The sequence below is a fragment of the Felis catus genome, chromosome D3 (assembly GCF_018350175.1).
Source record: "Felis catus isolate Fca126 chromosome D3, F.catus_Fca126_mat1.0, whole genome shotgun sequence".
NCBI classification, from domain to species: Eukaryota; Metazoa; Chordata; class Mammalia; order Carnivora; family Felidae; genus Felis; species Felis catus.
Window position 1 is genome coordinate 2,809,123 of NC_058379.1, and position 26,007 is coordinate 2,835,129.

At 48.3% G+C, this 26,007-nt stretch overlaps 1 protein-coding gene across 4 annotated transcripts in view; it reads left to right on the top strand.

Moving 5' to 3' along the window:
* TMEM132D (transmembrane protein 132D) overlaps positions 1 to 26,007 on the top strand; it is a 566,823-nt gene that overhangs the window by 387,010 nt on the left and 153,806 nt on the right. For all 4 annotated transcript variants that reach the window (XM_045042172.1, XM_023241272.2, XM_023241271.2 and 1 more), the window contains one exon: positions 2,837 to 3,020. In XM_045042172.1, the coding sequence (XP_044898107.1) occupies positions 2,837 to 3,020 (184 nt within the window). The remainder of the gene's footprint in view (positions 1 to 2,836; positions 3,021 to 26,007) is intronic.

The window sequence follows — 26,007 nt, forward strand, 5'->3', positions numbered from 1 at the left end:
AAAAGCAGAGAGAGAGAGAGAGAGAGAGAGAAACTCAGCTGGAGTGGTGCCTGGTCATCGTTTTATTTACAAAGCTCCCCCAGCAGTGCTCACACACGGGCAAGACGGAGACCATGGCTTTAGGCAGATTGTATGAGCGCTTCCATCACCTACTGTGCTTACGCCCTGTAACACAGACCTGGCATCAGACACTGCTGGGCACCACTTGGTGCAAAGCAAGCATCGGCCCCTCTTCAGGACACTCACGGTTAAACACACAAACGCAAAGGTGCAGTCCCTAGCTTCACACTTCAACACGAAGAAGCGGTCAATGTCGCCAAGTAGGCAAGCGTCCTGCAATCCCGCACGCGTTAACTATTTGCAAAAAAAAGTATTAAAATTCAGATTTCCACCGACCCACCAAGACACACAGGACGAGCTAGTCTAAAGCTAGATCACCAGGTGCAGAATTTACAGAAGAAACTGCCAGGAACGTGCCCCAAAGCCCGACTGCGTCAGAATCACCGAGAAGCCCGTGCAAAAGCCGAGGAATCGTTCGAGAAAAACACACATTTGCACGCAGTTTCAGAATCCACGAGTCTGCTGTGGTCCCCGGGTTAAGAATTCCCAACAAAGGGAGTTTTTAATCACCACACCAGAGAGAGGAGAGGCCGCTCAAAAGTGACCGTGTTTCTTTCACATCTCGGCCAGGCAAGGGACCTAAAAGGAAAAGAGAAAGTAAACTTTATAGAGAACCGGGCAAGGTTACTGAATGAGTAAACTAATGAAGTACGTAGAGCCCTTTTAAAGTTCCTGGTGTTGCTTTTACGGCTAGCTCTTGCCGAATGGGAAGAATTTGCATCCGTGGAGAGGTTGACAGAGGCTTTTCTGGGTAGAGTGCGCTCCGGAAGCGAGCGTGCGGGCACTGGGAGCGGTGAGATCCAGTATCGAGGGGAGCGAGGCCTGCGGGGTTTTGCCTGACGTTAGGTCACCTGTGAGGATGCGGGACAGAAAGCCGCGTATACGGCAGGGTCCCGGCTCCGCTGTAAGGTGTCCGCTGTGGCGTGGGGTCCCTGAACATTCTGTCCCGTAGATCTCGCTCTCCCGTGAGTAGGTGGAGAAGGCAGGGCTCGGTACGGCCGCAAGAAGGACGCGCCGTCTCAGGAACGGGGAGGAGACGCCAGAGTTCTCGTAAATCCCAAACCCAGAAAGGTGTGTTCAGCATCCTGACCGCAGGATCCCTCTGCCCGTGGAAACGCCAGGGGGAGGCTCCAGCCAGGCGGTGGCTGACTCTTTGTCACGGCCACCGTTTCTCAAAGAGTTACGCTTTCTTGCAGAGGTCGGGAGAGAGGGAGCCCTGTGGGATTTCCATACTCGGTGCCATATTTTTCCTGATCAGCGCTCACCGTCCGCTGCAGCTACTCCTGCCACTGCCCCTGTCCCTGTCCCTCCCCCTGCCGCTGCTCTTGTCCCTGCCCCTCCCCCGCCCCTGCCACTGCTCCTGTCCCTGTCCCTGTCCCTGCTCCCTGCTAGAGCTGCTCAAGGAGAAAGTCAGCCCCTGGGGTTCAGTCTGGCCTCTTTCCTTTCCTGGGATGGCTCCTTGATCTCACTCCTCTGTTCCTTCTCACCCCCCCCCTTCCTGTTTCTCCTCTTCCTCCTTTTCCTCCCCCCTCCTCCTCCCCCCTCCTCCCCCTCTTCCTTCTCCTCCTCCCTTCCTCCCCTCCCCTTCCCTTTCCCCTTCCTCTTTCTCCTTTCTTCCCCCTGCCTCCTTTCATTATAGCTGCCCCTATTCCAGTATTCCAGCCCATCCCCTACTTTGAGAAGAAAGCCCCCAGGAAGCCCCACCATGTGCCTCTGAGCTTCTTCTCGGGTCTGATGGTGTGAGACACATGTTTCAGTAGCTCTGTGTATATAAGAGGACAAACCTTGTAGTCCTGAGTGTCAGGTGTCAGTGGTCATTTTGCAATTACGTGACATCCGAATCTTCAGAGACGGATCTGACAGGTGAGAGTTGCGTTGGCCACTGAGGCTTAAAAAGCATCTCTCGTAGCTGCCTCCTCGGCTAATCCTTCCCTGTACCCTCTGCACTCTTCCCTCCCTCAGGGAGCGGCCGGCCCCACCCCTGCCTTTCTTCCACCCATGATATACCAGAGCAGGCATTTTGTGAAAGCAATCTGTGAAGAGGCAGAGGAGGTGGCCGGTTAATTAAACTGACACAGACAGTGGCAAAGATCACCCTGATAGTCTCACTTGGTTCGTTTCCAGATGCATGTTTACAGGCGAAAAACATGTCTAAACACTAATAATTGCTACGATTACTCCGATCCCCAAGCAACATCCGGCCACTTCTCCCTGCCTATCAGCATGGCCCCCGTGACCTCACCTTCCCGTTCTTGCCTCACCTCTGTGTCTGTGCAACTCTGTCTCCCCCCCTACCAGATAGCAGAGCCACGTCTCCCTCGGACACCTTGAAAGTTCCGGGCTGGCCGTGGCTCTGGAAAGTCCGATATAAGCAGCCTATAGATTTCGGGGAGTGGGGGAAAGAATCCTAATGATGATGAAGGGATGAGGCAAGGGAAAGCATTTAGGAAAAGGCATGCCCGCTGTGCATGACTCTCCGTGAGCGCCTGCTCAAACACAGGGAGCGGTGATGTCTCAGACCAGCCAGGTGCCGCGAATCACGATGGACGTGGCATGTTTCTTTGACGCTGCGTCTTGAGACGCCCTTCACGGGGACGATGGGAACACACACGCGTGCACGAGGATGCACGCGCGGAAATGACAGGTGCGGCCCAGGGCCTGCTGAGCGTCACCACTCGCCAGTCTCTCAACGTTGCTCTTCTCTGCTTCTCTCTAGTGTGGATGACGCCTCCGATGAAGTCATGCAGGTTGACGTACAGATAGAGGAGCCCAGTGACCCGCCGGCCACACAGCTTGTCACGTGGCAGGTCGAGTATCCAGGAGACATCACGTCTGACTTGGGCGTATCCAAGATCTACGTGAGTCCGAAGGACTTGATGGGCGTCATACCGCTGGCCATGGTAAGAAGGTCCCTGCCTTGGGCTGTTAATACAGAACCCAAGGGAAAGAAAGGCTCCAGGCTGCCCCCCACACCTGGCGGGGAATTGTCAGAGAACCAGGAACCAGGGTTGTGGGGGGGGGGGTACCTGACCCGCAAAGTCTGCTACACAAAGCTGAGTCTCAAAACTGTGTTCTCTCTAAATCATATTCTGAGAATATTAGTTACAAAATCATCAAACTCCAGGTATTAGATTTGGATCTTCATTGTATGGAAAAATATGGATCATTTAATAGATGTGCTTCCATCATACAGTGTAGACTTTAACAATCTCAAATACAGCCGCCCCCAGAGACCACATCGATCAAGTGTGAGGGAAACGTAGCAGGTCGCATGGGAGACGCCTGCCCCCTCTCAAAGCTGCAGCTAGCGTCAGCCACGCAGGAAAGCCACACCGGCTTCTCAGTTCTTACGAGCTACCGATTTTCCAAGGAAGCCATAAATCCAGTTTGAATGTGAAATGCCAACCTGTTCACGTTGGCAGCTAGTTAGAAATAAATCAAACACGACCTAGGAAAGAAGTTAATGGTATTCCATTCATAGGTTACCTATTTGGAAAAGATGAAACACGGTAAGTCTGTCTACGTGTTCTTTAGGGTTCATGAAACAGAGATGGGCTTTTCTCCCTGGAAGGACCAGCCCCTGGTTTCTGTGTCACACAGTCCACCGCCTGTGGGAACACCCGTCCTCCGCGTTCCCCTAAGCGAAACACACACATGCCCCGTAGAGCCCTGCCTGTACCTCGGACTCTTCAGGAGCCCCTACAGAGGAACGATACCTTTTTTAATCATGAATTTTCACAGCGCAAAAGCTTGGGCATGTTGGTCTGCCGACCATAAGGTGAGCTTTCCCCTGTTTACAAAAACTACTTTTCCTGTCGGATGTAAAACATGAGTCGACCTATCCACTGCCTGCCTGGTGTCTCCTCCACACCATCTATTAGAAAATATCGACAAGTGTTATTATATACGTAGAGAAAGAGCATTGGGAATCAATCTTTCAATAAAAGGTAGCATGGACAGTTGCCTAGTGACGGCAGGTTCCTTATTATGCCGTTCGTTAGGAAATGTAACAGTTTGGGGTACGTCCTTGATAAGGGCTCCTTTTAACTTTGTTTTGTGTTTTTTTTTTGGAGGCGCTAAGCCTCCCTTGGTGTATCTTTCCACGTGTGAGGGTAGCACTCCTTTGGTTAGGCTGTTAGTGAGTGGTTCTATTACTGGGGATGGCAAGACCATTTATCTCGAACAAGGAATTATTTGAATTTGCTCCTGTGCAGCACCTTTGATCAAATGAGCTCTTTGCAGTACTCGGCACGGCTTCTCTGGCTTTGCTCAGCGTAGGTTGGCGTCCTGTTCGTTTCCCGTACTCAGCGTTCCTCCTGCCTCACGTGTCCCTGACGCCCCCATCACGTATCCCCAACCCCACCGTTCCCCATAACACGCGTGAATCCCCACTCCGACAAGGCGCCTCTCGGGCCTCTGCTGGTCTGTGACCATTTTCATCTTACCCCGCCGTCTAGCTACGATGGGTGTAGTACCGTCCGATCGCGTGACGAGACAACCAAGACCCAGTCGTGCCTTTCGCCATTTAGGAATTGCATTTGTTTGAAATCAGGAGGGCTCCTCGCCCACCCAGCCTGCTCTGACCCAGCCAGTAGTGGCCAAAAATACAGATGCGTCTCTTTTTTCGCGTGAAGGAACGCCTAAGGTTAGTGGTCTGGTTTCGGTGTGGTGGCCCATGCCTCGTTCCTTCTTTCTTTCTGCCTCGGTGGTTTGAGGGCGTGACTTCCACCCTCATGGTAACCCTAGGGTCCAAGATGGTTGCCGGAGGGCTGGCCAACATATCCATGTTCGGTAGACCAGAAAAAGTCAGAAGTGAAGAAGCTCAAGAAAATGAGCTTTCGAGAAAGAAGGATCCGACACAATGTTTCTGCTTACAGCCAATCGGCTCGTAGTCGTATGGCCGTACCTCCTTGGAAGGAAGGCTAGTTAATCTCTATTTTAGCATGGCACAGTTGCTTCAACTCTGTTGCAAGGAAACAAGAGGAAAATGATTATTTGTGCCATATTTGTAACAGTCCTCCTTCATTTCCACTTGAGGAAGTGGAGGTTCATCTTGAGCACCTGTGTGTGTTTTCTGTCTTGATCTTTAGGAAACCCCCAGGAAGCAAAATAACATAACGGAATCCGAGCCTCCACTTGCCAGCTATGCAAACGTGCTGATTTCACTCACGGTGCCTCCGTTTCCTCATCTAAAGGGGGAGAAGAGATAATACTTACTCCTAGGCTAGTAGGAGGCTAAAATGATAACTCAGGAGTGCTTGGAACTGTGTCCGGTCCAGAGCAAACATACAATAAACGGTAGCTATTATTTTGTTCATCTCACCCCTCGATGCAGAGGATAGACAGCGCCCTGACAACAATGTTGTAAATTCTTCCGGGAAAGGGGTTTGGCCCCGGCCGCCATATTTCATGGCGTAAAAAGAGTGCTAGACACTGTGTACGTGCTCACTGATTCTTGAGCTGAATTGAGTGAATTGTAAGGGCACTTTTGGTCCGATGACGTTTTACCAGTGATCTTGGAATATCTTCCTTTGGAGCCAAGGGTGAAGTCTTCAGGGTCCTGACTCCCCAGTCTTTTATATTTGGAGTGTTCTGCGTCCCCCTTCCCGAGAAGGCGGCTTCATTTTACCTTTGACTTGGTTGGGAAAAGAACTCTGGCCATTGCTAGAGAGATTGCCCTCACTACACGGTCGTTGTGCCACTTTATTTCACTTCCACTGTGTCTTTGTTCAACATGTGTTCGTTGCGAGATATTTGAAGGAGATCTGATATCCACGCGTCTATTCATCTGCATCACACGTTCTTGAAATATTAGAGAAACGGAAGGAGCGCCAGCTCACCGGGACCATGATGAGTGAGGAGAAGGCGCTCTGGGTTGAGATCGTGGTCACCGGGCGCTCATAAGCTAGAACAAGGGGGTGGATCTTCAAATGTGATTTGGAGCCGCTGCAAGGCTCTCAGCAGGGTGTCACATGGACTGATGTATGTGTTTAGAAGAACGCTCCGGCTGTAGGTGGAGAGTAGATTTGGGAGAGCCAGAGAGATGTCAGAGAGAGTTAGGACCTGCACGCTGGCTGCTGTCCAATAACCCGGATCTAATGAGCTAGGCGTTTACTCGTCCCTCACCTGTCCTGTAAGAGTGTGAGCAGCCTGGGGCTTCTCTGATGCCTCCAGGGAGTTAGGACATAGCCTCCCTCTATCCCCAAAGCTATTGACCTCCTCCCCATGGCCTCAGAATAATAACAAACATGTCCCTGTGGCAGCCAGCAGGAATAGGCAGAGGGACAGCAGGAGGATGTGTTCCTTCCCGTCAAGGACAGCCTGTCCCTGAATACAGCACCTGTGCCCCGAGCCCGCCAGCCCTGAACTCAGCCGAGTGACCACCTGTAGCTGCGGGGGAGGGGCGAGAGTGAGCTCTATCCCAAGAGGCCATGTGTCCACCTAAAAGCATGTGACGGTGGGAGAAGGAAGGACGGACACTGACGCCATCCTGGACGGCCCCAGGAGACTGCAGCCAGGACAGTGGAGACATGGCAAGGTGGACACTTCCAAGTCCGTCTTAGTGGGTAGGTGATTGGACTTTCCCCTGCATTGGGCACGGGTGTGAAGGAAAGATGGGGGGGGAAACAGGAGTCTGGGTTTTAGGCTCATCCAGAAAGCTTCCCCTATGTCTCCATGGTTCACACACAGACCTAAAATAGGTAAGAGATCTCCTGTTATGAAATAGCCTATGGTTTACATTTTTGCACAGAGATCTTTGCACACAGCTCCGACTGATTCCTGCGCATACTTTTGGGAATAAATTCAAACCAAGGGATGTGAATCAAATGATATGCAATATTGTAATTTTTCTGATAACAGTCGCCAAACTGCCCTCCGGTAAGTTTAACCAATATATTTCTACCTGCTGTGTATGATGGTACCCATTTCCCTATGACTCACAAACTTAGGATATTAAAATCTTAACATAGGCAATTTATTAAGCAAAAATGATACCTCGTCGTTGCTTCAATTTTTTTTTATTGCTGCCTAAATTTGCCCTCTTTTGGTTCATTTGCAAATTTCCCCATCAAACATTTGCTCTTACCCATTTCCTTTCCCTATTGGGAATTTCATTTCTTATGACTTTGTTATTAAAAAATCTTTTTTTTTATTATGGTAAAAACACGTCACGTGAAATTTACCATCTTAACCACTTCCAACCGTGCAGTCCATTGGTGTTAAATATGTTCACGTTATTGTGCAACAGATCTCAGAAACTTTCTCCTCCCTCAGCCCTGAAACCCTCTCCGCCATCTACACATGAATTCCCTCCTCTTACCCCCAGCCCACGGACACCACCTTCTACGTTCTGTTTCTGTATATGAGCGATGCTGACCTTCTGATTGGCACCTCACTGCTCGTATTCTCCACGATTTACCACTTGCCTTCTAATCCCACAGGTCGTGGGTTGTAACATGCAGAAGTTTGGGGGGTATTTAATTTCCATGCAGCCACATCCACAGACCTTTTCTGTAGTAGAAATCCCCCTCCTCCCCCTAATTACCACCAAGAGGAAAAACATGCCTGTTTCACTTGTTCTTGTAAAATCTCGGAAATTAAAATACCCCCGGACCGTGCATTTGAATGGAGAGAACTGTAGTTTTCCGAAAATAATGCTGAAGGCAAATGCAGTTGTGACAGCTGATACTGTTATTAAGGATTTAAGATCCATTTGGGGTGGGGCTCACGGCCCCTCCATTCTTTGTGTGACATACGATTCCATCCCCAGGAAACCTTTGAAATGAGACGCGGTTAAGTACTAACATTCAAAGCTAATTTCCCAAAAGACGTTTATTTCTTACTCAGTGTTTTGCCCATTTTTTCCCTGATGTCTACAGCCATAAACCCTTTTTTTAAAAAAAAAAATCCATTCATGTATTTCTAAGAGTTTTATTACATTACTTTTTTACGTTCAGGAAATGATGCCTTACGATCTTGTAGGTAGATATATTTTTGTCCTTAGGAAGAGAATCCTGAGGAAAAGGTCATTAAGCGTGCGTTAACATTAATGCAATTGGTGCACGTCTGTAACTGCTTGTCAGTGTCTGATTCTGGAAAGAAGTGTTTGCACTTCTTAGAAGAGCTGGAACGTTCTGGGTGGGGGCTGGGGAGGGAGGCTCCGGTTCCTCAAGGCCTTTCAACATCCTTCTCTCCTACCTGCCTCCAGGGTCTGGGTAAAGCAAGTGTTTTGGGCTTCCGCCCAATAATAACTGATATTTATTGGCGTGAATGCCGTACGAGCTAGTCCTTGGAAACAGTAGCACGTGCTCTCAATTCCGAAGTAAAACTAACATGTTTTGGATCCTGCTGGGTGGTGGCTGTCTGGATGCTGTAGTTGTGGGCGCTGCTCTAAGCCTGGGAATACAGGTGGGTGGTGCCACTCTCCTGTGGATGGTAGGAATGTGCCTCCTCTCTCGGGCTCTTGATGGGGCTCCCATTGTGTGCCGTTCAGCCTTGACTGCCAAGTGTTAGTCATCGGAAGTGGGGTGAGACTTTCAGCAGGACATAATCAGAGATACAGTCAAGTGGAACATCATAATCTGTGCAAACCATCAGAAGACTCTCACCCTAATGAACCATTTGGCGATGGTGACATTCTGTGATATTTACAGTGATGTGAGGGTGTAGACGTGTCTCTAGATCCTTGGGGAAGGCCAGCAGGGTTTTTAAACAAGATCAAAGAGTCAGGTATGTCCTGTGCTCCTCATGAAGTACAGTATATGACCTTAAAATTTACTCTAATGAGAACACAAATGCATCTCATAGGTCTTTGTAGAGCCCATTCCCCTGTCACCTCTTCCGGGGAGTCTTCCTTGATCCTTGTTGACTCTTCTGCTCTGTCTAACCCACGATTTTCTCGTGCACGGTGGGGACAGTAGTCAAGTCAGAGGATGCAAACACTCTTGAGTTATTTTTGATGGTTGAGATCACACCATCGGCAGCTGTAATAGATAAGAGCCATAGAGACGACACCCTAGTGCATCCCTTTGCATACCCTCTGTGTCCTCCTTCATTCCATCCTGGTCGAACCCCACCTAAGCCCTTCCGATCTTCAAGCCCCCTTCCAAAGTAGAAGCGGCTAGATGCCAGTTTACTTCTCCTGACTCACTGGCGATGCCACACTCAGATGCCTTCTGCTTCTTAGCGTGAATGGGGGATGTGGTCGCCCAGAGAACCGCAAGCCCGAGCGGTGAAGTGTAGACCTCACCAGAACCTTCACTCACCTGACTGCTGCTCGGCTCTCGTCTTACGTGATTCTTGGCATTATGAGAAAGTAATCATCAAACAGCGCCTTCCCTCCTTGTCTCATGTACCCCTTCTTAACTCTCTGATCAGGGCCTGTCCTCCTGAATCAGGAGACTATTCCATTTCCATCAACCCAGCATGCAAAGCTCGCCCGCATTTTGATGGCCATATAACTTACTATATTGTAAACATTCTGATGAAATGCATCTTAAGCAAGCTTTCCTGGATCTGATACCCTCTTCTCCATAAGCACAGCTGACCCTTGAACAATACAGGTTTGAACTTCACAGGTCCGCTTAAAAGGGGAGGTTTTCCAGTAAATACAGTCCAGTACTATACATGTGTTCTTTTCCTCATACTTTTCTTAAGTATCTTTTTTTTTTAATGTTTATTTGTTTTTGAGAGAGAGAGACAGACAGAGCACGAGCAGGGCCGGGGCAGAGAGAGAGGGAGACACAGAATCCGAAGCAGGCCCCAGGCTCTGAGCTGTCAGCACAGAGCCCGACATGGGGCTCGAACCCATGAGATGATGAGATCATGACCTGAGCCGAAGTCGGGTGCTCAACTGACTGAGCCAGCCAGGCGCCCCTCATTTTGCTTTTCTTAGTAACGTTTATCGTGTCTAGCTTGCTTTATTGCAAGAGTGCAGTATAATACACAGAATACACGAAATGTATACTCACTGACTATCTATATTACCAATAAGGATGTTGGTCACCAGTAGGCTGTGAATAGTTACGTTCTGGGCTGGGGGGTGTCAAAAGTTATATGTGGATTTTCGACTGTGCTGGGGTCGGTGCTCCTAAGCCCTGCGTTAAGAATCAAGTGAAAAACGAACTTTTGGGGCGCCTGGGTGGCTCAGTCGGTTAAGCGGCCGACGTCGGCTCAGGTCATGATCTCGTGGTTCTGAGTTCGAGCCCCACGTCGGGCTCTGTGCTGACAGCTCGGAGCCTGGAGCCTCAGATTATGTGTCTCCCGCTTTCTCTCTCCTCCTCTGCTCATGCTCTGTCTCTCTCTTCTCAAAAACAAATAAACGTTAAAAAAAATTTTTAGAAAACGAACTTTCTTTTTATCGGCCCACACTCTCGCTGATCTTCAGGACCTTCACGACTTAGTCCCCTGGCATATCCTCCTTGCCTGCGTGTTCTCCCACCAGCCCAGGCCTTCTACGTATCGGCACACCCCGCGGAAGGCAGGGTACCGCCCCGTCGTCGATGCCCAGAGAGCGGCCTCACCGCCCCCTGGCCTGCACGCGGAGATAGGGTAACGCAGGGTCATTTGTCCCCCGCCACCTCCGAAGTGAGCACAGGTAGCGTTTCCCTGCCGGTCACCCGCCACGGTCAGAACCAGAGAAGAGGCTCCCGCGTTACAGTAGGAAACTATCTTTCCTGGCTCCGGTAATGACATTTCTTTTTATGTTTGGCATGAAAGCGGATTCTTGGCTCTTTTTTGTTTGACTTTTCATGGTATTCTTTTCCTGTGTCAGCCCGTTAATTAATATGCCAGATAACCCTCTGTTGTTTTACTCAGACTTTTTGAAAATTCAGTCACACTGGATAGCACACCCCTGCTTTCATTTTTTATACTTCTCCACCAAGTGCAAATTAAGTTGCTGCAGTAGCCCTTGAGGAAAGTCTCTGCTTTCAAGAAGCATTCTCGCTTTGTGCTTGGCGAATAGGCATGGCCGCCGCAAAGAGCGTTCACAATAGTGACACCAGATTCCTGATGCTAATTATGCATCAGGCACGGCGCTACATTCACCCCTCTCCCTGTCTCCCATATCTATCTATCTATCTGGAGAGAGACAGAGAGAGACACAGAGAGAGATGCCCAGCACTGGCTTGAACTCATGACCCTGAGATCAAGAATCAGACACTTAACCGACTCAGCCACCCAGGTGCCCCTCCTCCTCTATATTAAGGCCTTAAATTCCCACAAGGCCCCGGTGAGGCTGCTTCTCTCCCATTTCACAGATGCGGGAGGGCACACAGTTGAAGGATGCCCCAGGCAGTCCAGCCAAGAAGCTGAACTGGAAATAGATTCCAGACGGATGGGCTCCGGAGGCCGTGCTCCCCACCAGTGCCCGCCACCGCCCTCCTTGTGAAAACAGGGTTTGGACTGCTGATCGGTTCAGTATGCAAAAGGATCTTTGGAAGATGCAAATCCACAAAACATACTCAGAAAAAAAATATGAAATTGAGAAGTCTTACTGAAATAGGAAAGGCGTCTGAAAATGAATTATTTATCATGCACAAAGCCACTGCCTTTTCTTTTCAGCCCACTCTGGGGCCTTTGATGCCCCTAATGAGGCGTCCTCTCCGGAGGTGATTTATAATGAGACGGTGGCGGCTGAACCCCGGCGCCTTTAAAGCAACGTCGCACAAAATAAGTCAGAATGTGTCTGCTGTTGCTGGTTTCCGGGTGCTTATCACAGCCCCGGCTCGTGTATGACCAGTTGCTGCCAGTGCGTAGATATGCTCGTGATGTAACTCCTTTTGTAGGCGCTCCAGAGAACAGTCCATCCCTGCAGTTCCTGGGCTCCCGGGATGTGCCGAGCACTGGCCTTCGTGTTGGGGATCCCGCAGAGCTCACATCCCACTCAGGGGAGCGGCTGGCAAATGAGTAAAAAAAAAATCATTGAGCAAGAGGAATTCCAAACTGATCTATGCTTGGCAGGAAATAAAACGGGGGGTAGCAAGGTGAGCCCTTGGAGGCTGGAGCGTCACTGCGGAGGTGACATTTGAACTGAGACAGAACGCCAGGAAGGATCCAACGTGGGAAGATCTGACAAGAGCTGGCTTTCCAGACAGAAGGGAAAGCGGTTGCCAAGACCCAAAGCAGAGGCCAGCGTGGTGCGCCTCCGGATGGAAAGGTCGAGGGAAGCGGGGGAGTAGTGACTGGAGACCATGAGGTCTGAGGAGGCAGGCTCTGGATTATGTAGACCCTCACCAGCCATGAGTTGTGCGGAAGGATTTCTCATTTATCGTGTTTACGTCTCTTCTGATTCATGATCTACTTTTAAAATATCGCTCTGAATACCAAAAGGAGAACAAACTTGGGGTGGTGAGCCGTGGAAGCAGGAAGACCATGCTGGGACCTCCTTTGATAGTCCAGGCAGAAAGCGCTGAGTACTGGGTCTATGGAGATGATGGCGATGTTGAAGACAAATTAAAGACCTGGGGGGGTACTTCCTAAGTATGGCCATTGGGACCTGGTTAGAGGTAAGACCAGGAGTTTGTCTGAATGGGCGAGGCCAAAAATGAGTCTAGAGTAGACAGTACTGATAGAACTTTCTGCCTTGATACAAATGTTGGTTGTGTTACCTGAGCCGTCCAATATGGCAGCCACACGTGGTCATTGAGCTCTGGCGACATGACTAATGTCAGCAAGTAACTGAATTTTTGTGTGATTTAATTACGCTTGGCCCTTGAACAACACAGGGATTAGGGGCGCCAGCCCCTTGCACCATTGAAAAATCCATGTATAACTCAGAGCTCCACAGAAACGTAACCACAGATAGCCTACTGTTGACCAGAAGCCTAACCAATAACATAAACAGTTGATTGACAGATTGTGGATGTTCTGTGTATTATACACCGTATTCTTACCATGAGGTATGCTAGAGAAAAGAAATAGTATTACAAAGACAAGGAAGAGAAAATGCATTTACAGTACGATACCGGATTTATCAGAAAAAAAAAATCCATGTACAAGTGGACCCACGCACTTCAAACCTACGTTGTTTAGGGGCCAACTGTAATTTAGATTTAAATAGCCATGCATGCTGGGGCGCCTGGGTGGCGCAGTCGGTTGAGCATCCGACTTCAGCCAGGTCACGATCTCGCGGTCCGTGAGTTCGAGCCCCGCGTCAGGCTCTGCGCTGATGGCTCAGAGCCTGGAGCCTGTTTCCGATTCTGTGTCTCCCTCTCTCTCTGCCCCTCCCCCGTTCATGCTCTGTCTCTCTCTGTCCCAAAAATAAATAAACGTTGAAAAAAAAAATTTTTTTAATAAATAAATAAATAAATAGCCATGCATGCTAATGGCTCTTGGATTAGAGCGCAAGGCTCTAAAGCTTTGGCTTTGTGACAGACACGGATGGGGTGGCTGAATGTCACCAAAACTGTTCGTGGAGGCTGGAGTTTGAATTCCATGTAATTTACACATATCCCCAGGAAGTATGCTTTTTAAATGGTTTTCAACCATTTATGAATATAAAGACCATTAAGGCGATACAAAAACCTAGAGTTTGTGGTACGTAATTTTTAAGGCCATTCCTGGTCTACTATAGACATATAGACATAGCTTTTCTTTTTTCTTTTTTTTTTTCAAGTTAGTTAACATACACTGTAGTCTTGGCTTCAGGAGTAGAACCCAGAGATTCGTCTCTTACCTATGACACCCAGTGCTCATCCCAAGTGCCCTCCCAATGCCCATCCCCCATCTAGCCCATCCCCCAACCCCTCCCCTCCAGCAACCCTAGTTTATTCTCTGTATTTGAGAGTCTCTTAGGGTTTGCCTCTCTCTGTTTTTTTCTTATTTTTCCTTCCCTTCCCCTATATTCATCTGTTGAGTTTCTCAAATTCTACATATGAGTGAAATCATATGGTATCTGTCTTTTTCCGACTGACATTTCACTTAGCATAATACCCTCTAGTTCCATCCAGGTTGTTGCAAATAGCAAGATTTCGTTCTTTTTTATTGCTGAGTGGTATTCTATTGTGTGTGTGTGTGTGTCTGGATATAGATATGGATATGGATATGGATATACTATATCTTCTTTATCCATTCATCAGTTGATGGACATTTGGGCTCTTTCCATACTTTGGCTATTGTCGATAGTGCTGCTATAAACATTGGGGTCCGTGTGTCCCTTTGAATTAGCATTTTTGTGTCCTTTGGATAAATACCTAGTAGTGCAATTGCTGGGTCATAAGGGTAGTTCTCGTTTTAATTTTTTTAGAACCTCCATTCTGTTTTCCAGAGCAGCTGCACCAGTTTGCATTCCCAACAACAGTACAAAAACGTTCCCTCTTCTCCACATCTGTTGCTTCCTGAGATGTTAATTTTGGCCACTCTGACCGGTGTGAGGTGGTATCTCACTGTGGTTTTGATTTGTGTTTCCCTGATGATGCGTGATGTTGAGCATCTTTCCATGTGTCCGTTGGCCATCTGGGTGTCTTCTTTGGAAAAGCGTCTATTCGCGAGAGAGCCTTTTCTTAGCCTTCAGGAGGTTGACAGCGGCCCTCCTCTGTGGTCCAGTCATGATGTAAAGCTTAACCTCCTTGAAGGAAGGGATCCCTAAAAAGAAAAGCAATTTTGAAAAGCATCGTTGCACGAGAAAAGTGTGCATTTCCCGCTGTGCTGCACTCAGTGGAGGGTCCCCACGAGACCCAGGTCAGCCTGAGCGGGTGGAGGGAGCCTGGCTCCTCCCTTGAGCCAGGTGCCCGCACCTCGGGCTTGGTGCTCAGCCCCGTGCCGTGACTTCCCTGTGCCAGTAAGCCCTTTTGATGGTTCGACCCCTAAAGTGGGATGAGTGCCTTCCACCTTGTCAGAGCCCTGGGAGCTCCCCACATCCCTGGTAGTTATTCTTCCTAAATCTGCCTGAGCATCCCTCCCATTTTTTGATTAACTTCATCTTCCTCTTAGGCGATATCCCCTGGACAGTGGCAGACCTCGCCAACGGTACAGCTGCCATTAACCTTTCGATTAACCTCATTCTCAAAGAGTTGAAGAGACCTGTCCACAAAGAGAAATGGACGCCGATTTAAGAGCATGATTCCAGCAAATTCCCAGGTTCAAGACCCAACACTTTCTTGCTTCTTAGATCGTTTCCCGAAGGCTGGCTCGCTCCAGTACCCCCGAAATCTCGGCAACTCCCAGCAGGTGAACACCTCTCGCAGTACGGCCGGGTCCCATGCACGCACCTGAGCATTCCAGGCTGCACGCTGGCTGCCGAGCCCGTGGCGTCTCTTGTATCTGTGAAATCTGTTAGATTTCTCTCAGGAGAGACCCCCTAAACCCGACATCAGGATCCATCCACCAGCTCCACCTGGCTTCTGTGTTAGCGTCAGTTAGGTTTTAGGCATCCCATAGCCGGTGGTCAGGACCACGTCAGAAAGCAGCCTGTGTCAGAGGCTGCGTTGTCTCGTCTCTCCATGGTACTTCTTGAGACCCAGTGCATCATACGTTGATTTTGCCCAGCATATGAAGACCAAAGCAGGGACACTGCCTGCGGAGTTGACGCTGCGTCTGCAGCCCTTAGACCAGCGTCTGACCACAGGGGAAGCTGGAGACACATCCTGGAGTGGAGGCTGAACCAGATGGAGCTGAATTCACATCCCTGAGAGTTCGTGAGTGTGTGGACCTTGGGCAAGTCCAACGACCTCTCTGTGCGTTACTTTTCTCACCTGTAAAGTGTGGATGAGTTCTAGGATTTCTACTTCCTGGGGGGGGGGGGGGGCAGGCTCTCATGAGAGGCAAAGTGAAACGTCTGTCACGGGGCCTGGAAGTACCTGGCTGTCAAAGAATTACGGCCACTGCGGTTATTAGTAACAACAAGAGAGAAGGCAGGTTAAGTGCTTTTCTTCTTATGTTCCTCTGCAAGTTTTGCAAGAAATTAAGGAAAAAGCCATGTCCTGAAGAAATGAAAAGACTCAATTAACCTACCGGTTTTGAAATAATTTAAATTTAAATGGGAACCATGGCCGTGTTCCATACGGCAGTCTTCGCTGGCCCGGTGGACAGGCGCAAGATACCGCTAGTGAATCCGTTAGGACTTTTCAAGTCCAGTCCATGCTGGCTTTATGCAGAAATGAGAACTTACGGGCCCCCTGTGTAAGGTTGCATCCACGTGGCTACCTGACACAGACAGAGACCGCCGAATACAATGGCTTTAGCAATGGTGGAAGTTCATCTTTTGCGCGTGAATTAAGTCCAGAGGTAGACACTGTGAGTTGAACCTGGTGGTTTCCTCGGGCACCTGGGTGTGTCTTTCTACCAGGTGACTCCATTCTCAAACTCGCCTTCTGGTCCAGAAAGGCCGGTGGAGCTCCAGCCATCATGTTGGAGCTACAGACTTAGACATAGCATCAGAGCCCGCACCCTGCAAGGAGTCTCCGTCGCATTGGTCCCTGTAGTCAGTCACATGACCATCCCTGGGGCTGGATGCAGAGGCTCCTGTAGAACTGCATCAACCTATAGGCTGGGAATGTGCACTCCGCCCAGAACCCAACACCTCCCCCATCTGGAAGCATCTTCAGGGCATGAATGGAGCATTAGTTGCCTTTTTAATAAGAGCTCAAGAGTTTAAAATGCAGACAGGGTGTGACAGAAATGCCCGTGAAGAGCAGCCCCGAATAGTCTAAAGGGAATGTTTGTTTCTTCCTCGTAAAACACGTTCATCTCAGACAAGACGCTACTCGGCATTCACCGGTTCTGGCTGTCAGACACACATGGGCGTGTGGAAAACTCCTTTTCCATACAAAACTCACAGAACCTCAGTGTAAGGGTGTTAGCAATTACACATTGGTCCCTAGTGAGAAAAAGATATATTTTAAAATTTTTTGTGGGGCACCTGGGTGGCTCAGTTGGCTAAGCATCTGACTCTTGATTTCGGCTCAGGTCGTGATTTCTCGGTTCGTGGGATCGAGCCCCGCGTTTGGCTCTGTGCTGACAGCAATGGAGCCTGCTGAGGATTCTCACCCCCCCCCCAATAAATGATAAATGAGCATTAAAAAAAATAGAAACTAGCACACTAGAATATGTATTTTCACCAAGTAGTGGTTTTCTCATGTGGGACCTAGCTATTTTTCCAATGTTCTTGAACTCAGAAGTTTTCAACAAAACCATTATTTTCTTGACAGATGCTGAGGCAACTGGAGATTTCAGTGGATGCTGGAATATGAGTTGATGTATAGTTACAGTAAAATATGGGTTAGGTCACCGCTCCACGAGCTCTTTACTCTGTTAATCTTTGCACGCTGGGTAGTAAATGCGGGCTTAGGACTTCCCAATGTGGGCAAATCAGGGAAAGAAATCTGTTTTTTGCGTTTGTATAAACCAGTCTTCCAGTAGTGCAAGTAAATTACCGATTAAATTTAGCCCAAACAAAAATGATTGCTTTACCCTTGAACTCAATTTCTCTTTTGCTTTAAAGAGGAAGATACGAATGCTAACGCAGACTTTTTCCCTGCCTCCCACTTTGGTGAAGGAAGCTGTCTTTACCTCCCTCCCTTCCCTCCTCCTGCATTAGCCAGGCTCTCCAGGGAGACAGAACCAATAGGACATATGATACGTATGTATTATAAATATGAATGTGTATAAATATTATTAAAGTCATATGATATTATGGCTGAGAAAGGGAGGAAGCCTGCCCCCGTGTCCCTGCCTCACGGCTTCACCCGGGGCGTCCCCTCTTCTCCTGTCCTGCTCTCAGACTGGCATCCACACCACAAGCTCTTCTGGGCCCCCAGCTTGTAGACAGCAGGTTGAGGAGCTCCTCAGGATCTTATTCTTTATGAGGGAGCAGGGTGTCATCAGTGGGGGTGCTTTCGGAACGCGAGCAAGAGGAGCCCCGCTTCAAACGTGCTCGCCCAACAAGCAAGCTTCCCATGGCACACCCTGGGGCGTCCAGAGGGCAGTCTGGACGGAGAGGGCGGCCGGTCCAGGGAGCTCGGTCTTGGCTGCCCTTGGTCTTGCCCTCCCTTCGTGGTCCTCAGCAACCACTGGAGCAAAGAGGGAGGTTGTTCGCTTCCAGCCAGAGGAAGGAGAACACCTCTCCTCCATCTTGTGCGTGGGAGTCCTTCCTGGCGGTCAGACCGTGCCACATCAGGCCGTCACCTGCCCCCAACCTGGACGAAATGGCCAGATATTCTGATTGGTCTAAGCAGACTTCTTAAACTTATCACTGCCGAGGGAATAGTCTGGCCGTGCCTGGCTGGGATGGGGATGCTGTCAGCATCCTCCGAGTTCACAAGCTGTAAGTCAGGATAGCTACTAGAAGAAAACCATGGTTCTGGTAGGAAGGAGAGAAGAAAGAATGAAAGCGTGGTATTACACAAGGTCGCTGGGACATCCGCGTTGGAAAACTACGGGACAAATATGCTTGCACAGGGCTTGGGGTGAAGGAGATACTGTACCCACCTTAACGTTTTATGAACAACCGAATATTAAAACCTTCAGCAACAACAAAAATGTCCCATGGAAAGGGTGCTTGGCGAATAACAATGATGACCCGTGGACACGGAACGTGCACGCTGACCTTTGTCAGTGAACCACAGCTGTGCACACGGGGAAACCAGGGGCCCCGCGGTCCTTCCTGAAACAAAAGTACTGATCCGGCTGCAGCTCGTCATCGATAGCTACGTTAACGTGCCCCACTGGTGACATTAAAAGTTGAAGACTGAGCTTCAGCCAAGATTGAAGCTTTGAAACGTATTTGTTTAGGGGCACCTGGGTGGCTCAGTCGGTGAAGCGTCCAACTTTGGCTCAGGTCATGATCTCACGGCTCCTGAGTTCAAGCCCCACGTCGGGCTCTGTGCTGACAGCTCGGAGCCTGGAGCTGCTTCGGATTCTGTGTCTCCCTCCCTCTCTGGCCCTTCCCCTCTTGAGCTCTGTCTCTCTCTCTCTCTTAAAAATAAATAAACATTAAAAAAATTAAAAAAGAAATGTATTTATTTATAACCTGTGAAATCCCCATCAAGAGGAATTTTAACAAACGTAACAGAGTTTTCTGACCATCTTACGCTTGACTCCAAACTACCTCTGACCACAGTTCCTTAGAATTGTCACTGTTATTCCCAGTCTACTTTGGCTCACTGGCAGGGATTCTCTGGTCTGTTAATTCAGCTAAGGCTAGGTTGGTTTTGTGTGTGTGTGTCTGTCTGTCTGTCTTATCTGGCATCTGTTCACAGAGCTCGGCATTGATCCCTAAGGCCATGTGTAACAAGTAGATGGATGTGTATCCCTCTTTCCACGGCCAGAATGATCGTGTGTGTCAGATGGTAACGTGACTAGCTCAGAAAAGATGGGGAAAGTTGGTATTTAAGTTTTTTAATTGTAAAACCATGAGAGAAGTCCATCGTACTAGGAAGAAGGGACTTTTTATGCCTTGTCGAAAGAGGTGGACGTATCACAAAACAACAGAATGACGGCCCTGCGTGGAATTATTCAGAATGACTACTTTAGTGATCTGGTGGCTGCAGTTCAAAGTAACTTTTACGGGACTTACTTTTCCTAAGCCTGTCAGCAACAAACTGTGGAGACGCAAGTGTTTAAACTGTCCTGTGTGTTCCATGTAGATCTGTTTTCCTGACCGTTTTTAGATGGAAACGGAGGCTATCTGCCCTTGCAAATTCCTAGCTGTATGCAAGGACAATAAAATGACATATGGAAACACAATGGAATGATTAAGGAGAGGATTTTGCTAAGCTTGTTACCAGCGGCCTGAGAGTTCTTTCCATAAATCTTGTATTTCCGTTTCGAAAATGTGCGTGATTAGCTGGTTAATGCTTTTACCCAATAGAAGAGTGTTAGATATTACCTGCCTCTTACTGCTTGTAAAAGGTTCGTCTTTAAAAAACAGAAGTCAGGGCACCTGGGTGGCTCAGCCGGGTAAGCATGCGACTCTTGATTTTGGCTCGGGTGGTGATCTCACCATCGTGAGTTCGAGCCCCATGTCGGGCTCTGTGCTGACAGTGCAGAGCCTGCTTGGAATTCTCTCTCTTTCCCTCTTTCGCAGCCGCTCCCGGCTTGCGCTCTCTCTCTCTCTTTGTCAAAAGATAAATAAATATAAAAAATTAACTAAGTAAATAATAGGAAAAAGTTGGATTGAACTCATTTCTGAGATAGGGGACAGATGGCAAGTTTAACTTCCTAGTACCTGAGTCCAGCTGTGGTGATGGACCCAGGACCCATGTCTTTCTAGAAAACCGATGGGTTTTCTAGACTTAGAAATTCTGACTTAATGGAATTCCCTTCTTGATAATGAAGCTGGGGAATAAGAAACGTGCAGTTCAACAACTGAGAATGGATTCAACCCTGGAAAATAATCGTCTCCTTTACTAAGTACATTGGGAGTTACTGTGTTTTGCTACCTGACTCACTGTACAGGCTCTTTCACAAAACTTCTTATTCAGGCTCCACGGCAACATCACAATAGACATTAACCCCACACACGGACGGATGGGGAAGATGTGTTCATGCAATGGTCCTGGATAAATTTATCTCCAAGCTGGAGGGTGATAGAGCCGGACTGAGTGATGGAGCAATGATGTTCAGAGCTTTTGGGATAAGAGAGGAAAATAGATGAGGCTCACAAGGAAAACCCACGTTTCTGCCACCCCTTCCCGGAGTAAGCGTGGCACGTTTCTGTCTTGGTACCTCCCGTTTCTTATCTGTGCAAAAATGCCACATGGGCCCCATCCATTTAATGGGATTCTTGACATTTTGTTAGAAAGATCTGTGGATACGTTTCAAAACAACCTATTCATTTTCCATAATGTGATAGAATTCCCTCTACAACATCCTCACTAGGGGTTTGCCTAGGCTCTTTTCTGGTATTTTCTGGGTATTGGAAATGATGCACTACCTTCTTAAGGAAACCCGTGCCATTCTGTATACATAGATATGATAGATAAAGATATGGGTAAATGTAGATATGGATGAGGATGATAGAAACAGATAATGCAGAGTTGGTAGATATAAAGATATATAGGGATAGAGATAGATACGTACATACATACATGATGGATGGATGGATGGATGGACGGATGGATGGACGGATGGATGGATAGATAGGTAGATACGTACATACATACATGATGGATGGATGGATGGATGGATGGACGGATGGATGGATGGATAGATAGGTAGATACGTACATACATACATGATGGATGGATGGATGGATGGATGGACGGATAGATAGATAGATATCCTGTTTTGTCCATATATACAGAGAGAGGGAGAAAACTGTAATGTCCAATATCTAGTGGGTGGCTTCTCCTTTTTGTTACCATTCAAATCACCTTTGACACACTGACCTCTCATTTCCTTGTGTCCAGCCCAATACCAAGTCCTTTTGATTTTGCTTCCTGTTTTTCAAGCGTGTCCTTTTCTTCCGGCGTCCACTGCCAATATCGTGGCTCAAATTATCCTTTCTGGTCTACATTATAGACGTGCCATCCACTCCTGATGTTTCGCGGCTCTGTTCCCTACGTGCATGCAGGTAGTAATCTTCTAGAAACTCAACTTTGATGATGTCCCTATTTCCCGCATAAAACAGACTAATGCCATCTTGTTGCTCTTAGAAGAGACACCACGACATTTGGCATGGCACATGAGGCTGACCCCGTGGGATCTAACCCCTGCCTACCTTCCCAGCCTCTTCCACCATTGTCTCCTGCCCTTCCTAACTACACGAGAGCGGGCGAGTGTAGTTTTCCCCACCCAGGAAAGAGTTGGTAAATCCCCAGTACAGTGTCCCACCGGGAGTAGCTCTCAGGTTTGAATATCCCTCCGTTCTTTCAACTACTGTTCTCCTCTGACTGTGCTGGGTCTTCTTATCTAACCACCCTGGAGTTGAGTGGGATTCTTGGAGGGGACAGTCTTTTCACCCAATTGCCCATCAGTGTCACTTTGGGTCCCAGACTTAATTTGTAGACCCAGCCCTGGAAATGGCATTCAGGGTGTGGGCTGACCAAGAGAAGAGCTGAGCTGTGTGTTAGTGTCTCCCTTTGGGCACCGTATATCCCTGCTGACACCAGCCAGTCTGCCGAGACCCTCCTTGGGAAAAGCCACGTTGCACTGTTGACCACCAATTACATAGACCTCTTTGTCTTTCTCACATGCTGGTCCTCAGCTGCGTCTCAACCATGATTGTTCTAGTCTGGTGAGGGCTTTGAGCCAGGAAGCTAGATGTGGCGTTTCTTTCTAAAATTGAATCGCGTTGGACACACTCCATCATCATTACAGCCCGTTGAAATATTTTAGGATCCTGAATCTGTGATTGAGCATTTCGATTATAACTCTCAGCTTTATGTCATGTGTAATATGATTAACATGCTATCAACTTGCCCTTTCAATCCATTAATTGAAATTCTGCACAGAGAACAACACCCTCTGTGGAACCCCAAGTTCCTGAGACAACACATGCTTCGTGTTTTCTTACTAATTCATAGGCTCCTCTTTCTTGATCTTCTTCACTCACAACTTCTCACCTACCCACCTGTTCTGCTCTGAGGAAGTCTTTCGAATTCCTTTCTGCCTACGCTGAGCCCCTTGGTGATTTCATCCTTGTGACATTAAGTATTACCTATTCACTGATAATCCTGAAGCATATGCCTATAGCCTGGAATACTTCTCAGCTGTCTGGTTCCAGAGCACCTCTGCTCTGTCTAGTAGACCTCTCTGTCCGGCATCTGTCATCTTCACTCTCCAAACGCCTTGGTCCTTGACACCTGTCTGTTGCAGTCGGTGGCAATTCCATTATTGCAGCTGCTCAGACCCAACCTGAGGAAGCCTTTGCTATCAGACCCAGCATCCAGTCTCTTGGTTGATCCTGATAAGTAATTCTGCCTTCACAGGATACCCAGAACCTGACCCGATCTCATGCTAATGCCACAGCCCAAAGTATCATCTGAAATGCCACGAATTTTACATGATTTTCTGTAAGTCCATGGGGGCATGAAATTGTTGTTTCATATGTTTTATGGTTAGTTTTGGTATCTAAAATATTTCTTTTTTTTTTAATTTTTTTTTCAACGTTTATTTATTTTTGGGACAGAGAGAGACAGAGCATGAACGGGGGAGGGGCAGAGAGAGAGGGAGACACAGAATCGGAAACAGGCTCCAGGCTCTGAGCCATCAGCCCAGAGCCCGACGCGGGGCTCGAACTCACGGACCGCGAGATCGTGACCTGGCTGAAGTCGGACGCTTAACCGACTGCGCCACCCAGGCACCCCCTAAAATATTTCTTAATACATAGTAAGTGTTCAAAAATATTTTCAGATGAGTAAGTTAATGAATAAGTGATAGATGCCCTCTCCTTCAGACTCACGTCACTTCTCATTGTCCACAGTGACATGATGAGATAGATTTTATCACCGTTGGACCCATATCCCCAATAAATCACGTCTGCCATAGTCTAAAAATTAATAAATTCTTCTTTTCCCCTAAACCGTTTCTTCCCTTGGTTTCATCACCTCAATAAATTTCACCCCATTCCACCTGGTCCTCAAACCAACAACCTAAGAGTTCTCCATGATACTGACTTCTCTTACCCTAAAAGCCAACTTAGAACCCTGTCTCTTGGTTTTGCCTCCAAAGTATTGTCTTTTTAATTTTTTTTTTAAGTTTATTTATTTATTTTCAGAGAGAGACAGCATGGGTGGGGGAAGAGCACCTAGAGAGGGAGAGAGAGAATCCCAAGCAGGCTTTGCGCTACCAGCACAGAGCCCAATGTGGGGCTCGATCCCACAAAGCCGTGAGGTCACGACCTGAACTAAAGCCAAGAGTCGGCCGCTTAACCAACTGAGCCACCCAGGTGCCCCCTCCAAAGTATAGTCTTGAGTTTGATCTCTTCTGCTATTCGCTAAGTTCAAGATACTCTTGCCCTCCCTTGGTTCCCCTTCCTCACCTCTTGCCACCCACATCCCCTCCTGTTCCCATTCTCCTCAGAGCTTCCAGGGAGTTTTATTTATTTATTTAATGCTTTTATTTATTTTTGAGAGAGAGAGAGAGAGAGAGACAGAACATGAGTAGGGGAGGGGCAAAGAGAGGGAGACACAGAATCCAAAGCAGGCTCCAGGCTCCGAGCTGTCAGCACAGAGCCCGACATGGGGCTCGAACCCACGAACCGTGAGATCATGACCCAAGCTGAAGTTGGACGCCCAACGGACTGAGCCACCCCGGTGCCCCCAGGGAGCTCTTTTTAAAATGCAGTGTGCATAGCCTTCTTCTCTGCTTAAAGCTGTTACATGCAGTTCCATCTATGCAAAGAATAAAATTCAAATTTCCTACCAAGACCCAGGGACCCCCTTCATGGTCTGACCCCTCTCTGCTTCCTTGACTTCATTTCCTAAAACTGACTCACGTGCTGGTAGGTTTCACATGCCCTGTCCTCTCTTATTTCTGAAACTCACCCTTACCTCTCAGTGTCTACGTTCACTGTTCCCCTTCCTGGAAATCTCTGCCACCAGCATGTGTCTCAGCCAACTTACCCGACATTCAGTGGGACCCTCTGTGTAAGCTTTCTTGAATCAACTGATGAATGCTGCCCCCCCAACCTCACCGTTAAGACACCATTTATTCCATCACATGGCTTATTTGCTTCACTCTGCCTTTAGTTACCTAAAATTATCCTGTTTATTTTTATGTTTACTTGTGAGTGTTCCCCACCCCCTTTGCATGGTAAACCTCTTGAGGACAGGGAGCTTGTCCGCCTTGATTGATGGAGCATCCCCACATCTAGAACATTAACTGGCACATAGTGGAGGCTCAGAAATATTTGTTGAATGACTAAATGCTGGCGCATGTGAATCAATAACTGAGGTTATTGTTAATAATCAACAAATCATAGCTGAGATTATTCAGACGCGACAAGTCCTTATTGAGGCTGTTCTGTCTTCTACTGATAATCAGGTCTTCGTGATATTTTTAACTCTTGTCTGCGTTGATGTCATTTTTGTTCATTGAGAATTATTCTAGGACCTTTCTCCGCATACATAGCTCCTCACGGGTTCAGTGAACAGATAGATTCCGTCTTGGTGTCCCGGGGAATGGTACGTGCAAGCCAGGAGACTTGAGGTCACATAAAAAGGCTCAGTGATGTCTCGCAAAGTGCTCACCACGTGCAGATCTGGTTCCTTCTTAATCGCTTTTATGTCTAGTCCGATGACCCTCTCCGACAACACGAATGGAGGCACAAAGGGGAGTGAGGAGCTGCTGTCATTTTGGGAAGGACTTCCATTGCCTGGGATATTTCTGTTGTTTCCCCAGACCCGTTATCACTGTTCTCTTGCGTGTCCTACATTAAGGGACTTCAGGGCCCTCAGATTCCAGCTAGGTTTGGCCAGAGAATGTCAGAGCGTTTTCCCCCCTGGCTCCTCGTCTACAAGGTCCCCCGAGGTGGGCTGGGCTTGTTCCATCACCAAACGTGACTGCCCCCCAACATATTTGTCTCCTCCTCACCCCCCAGGCCATCGGGTGGCCACAACAGCTCTGTGTTACAGAAGCATTTTCCGTGGCTCCCCAACACCCCGCCTTTCTAAATGAGCCCTCCCCAGACTGCCCTTCTATTTTCGGCTGGGGCGCTGACCGATCCCATTTCTTGCCACGTGTCTTCCCATGTTGTCTCCTGGCCAGCCGTAGACCTTTGGATTCCTTTGACTTTTCTTCCTCTAGCAATCATTTGGGTTAGGAAATCAGAATTTCAGTTTTCCCACCCGGCTAGATTTCATCTGGATTTTCTGTCCACGGAATTGTGTTTTTGTCTTTTCTTGAGACTCCTAATAATCTGGCTTTCTTCTGTGACCCTACTTTGTAACATGGCCCTGCCACACTGGCCACTTCCACTCGGCCACGGTGTCTTGTGGGAACTTT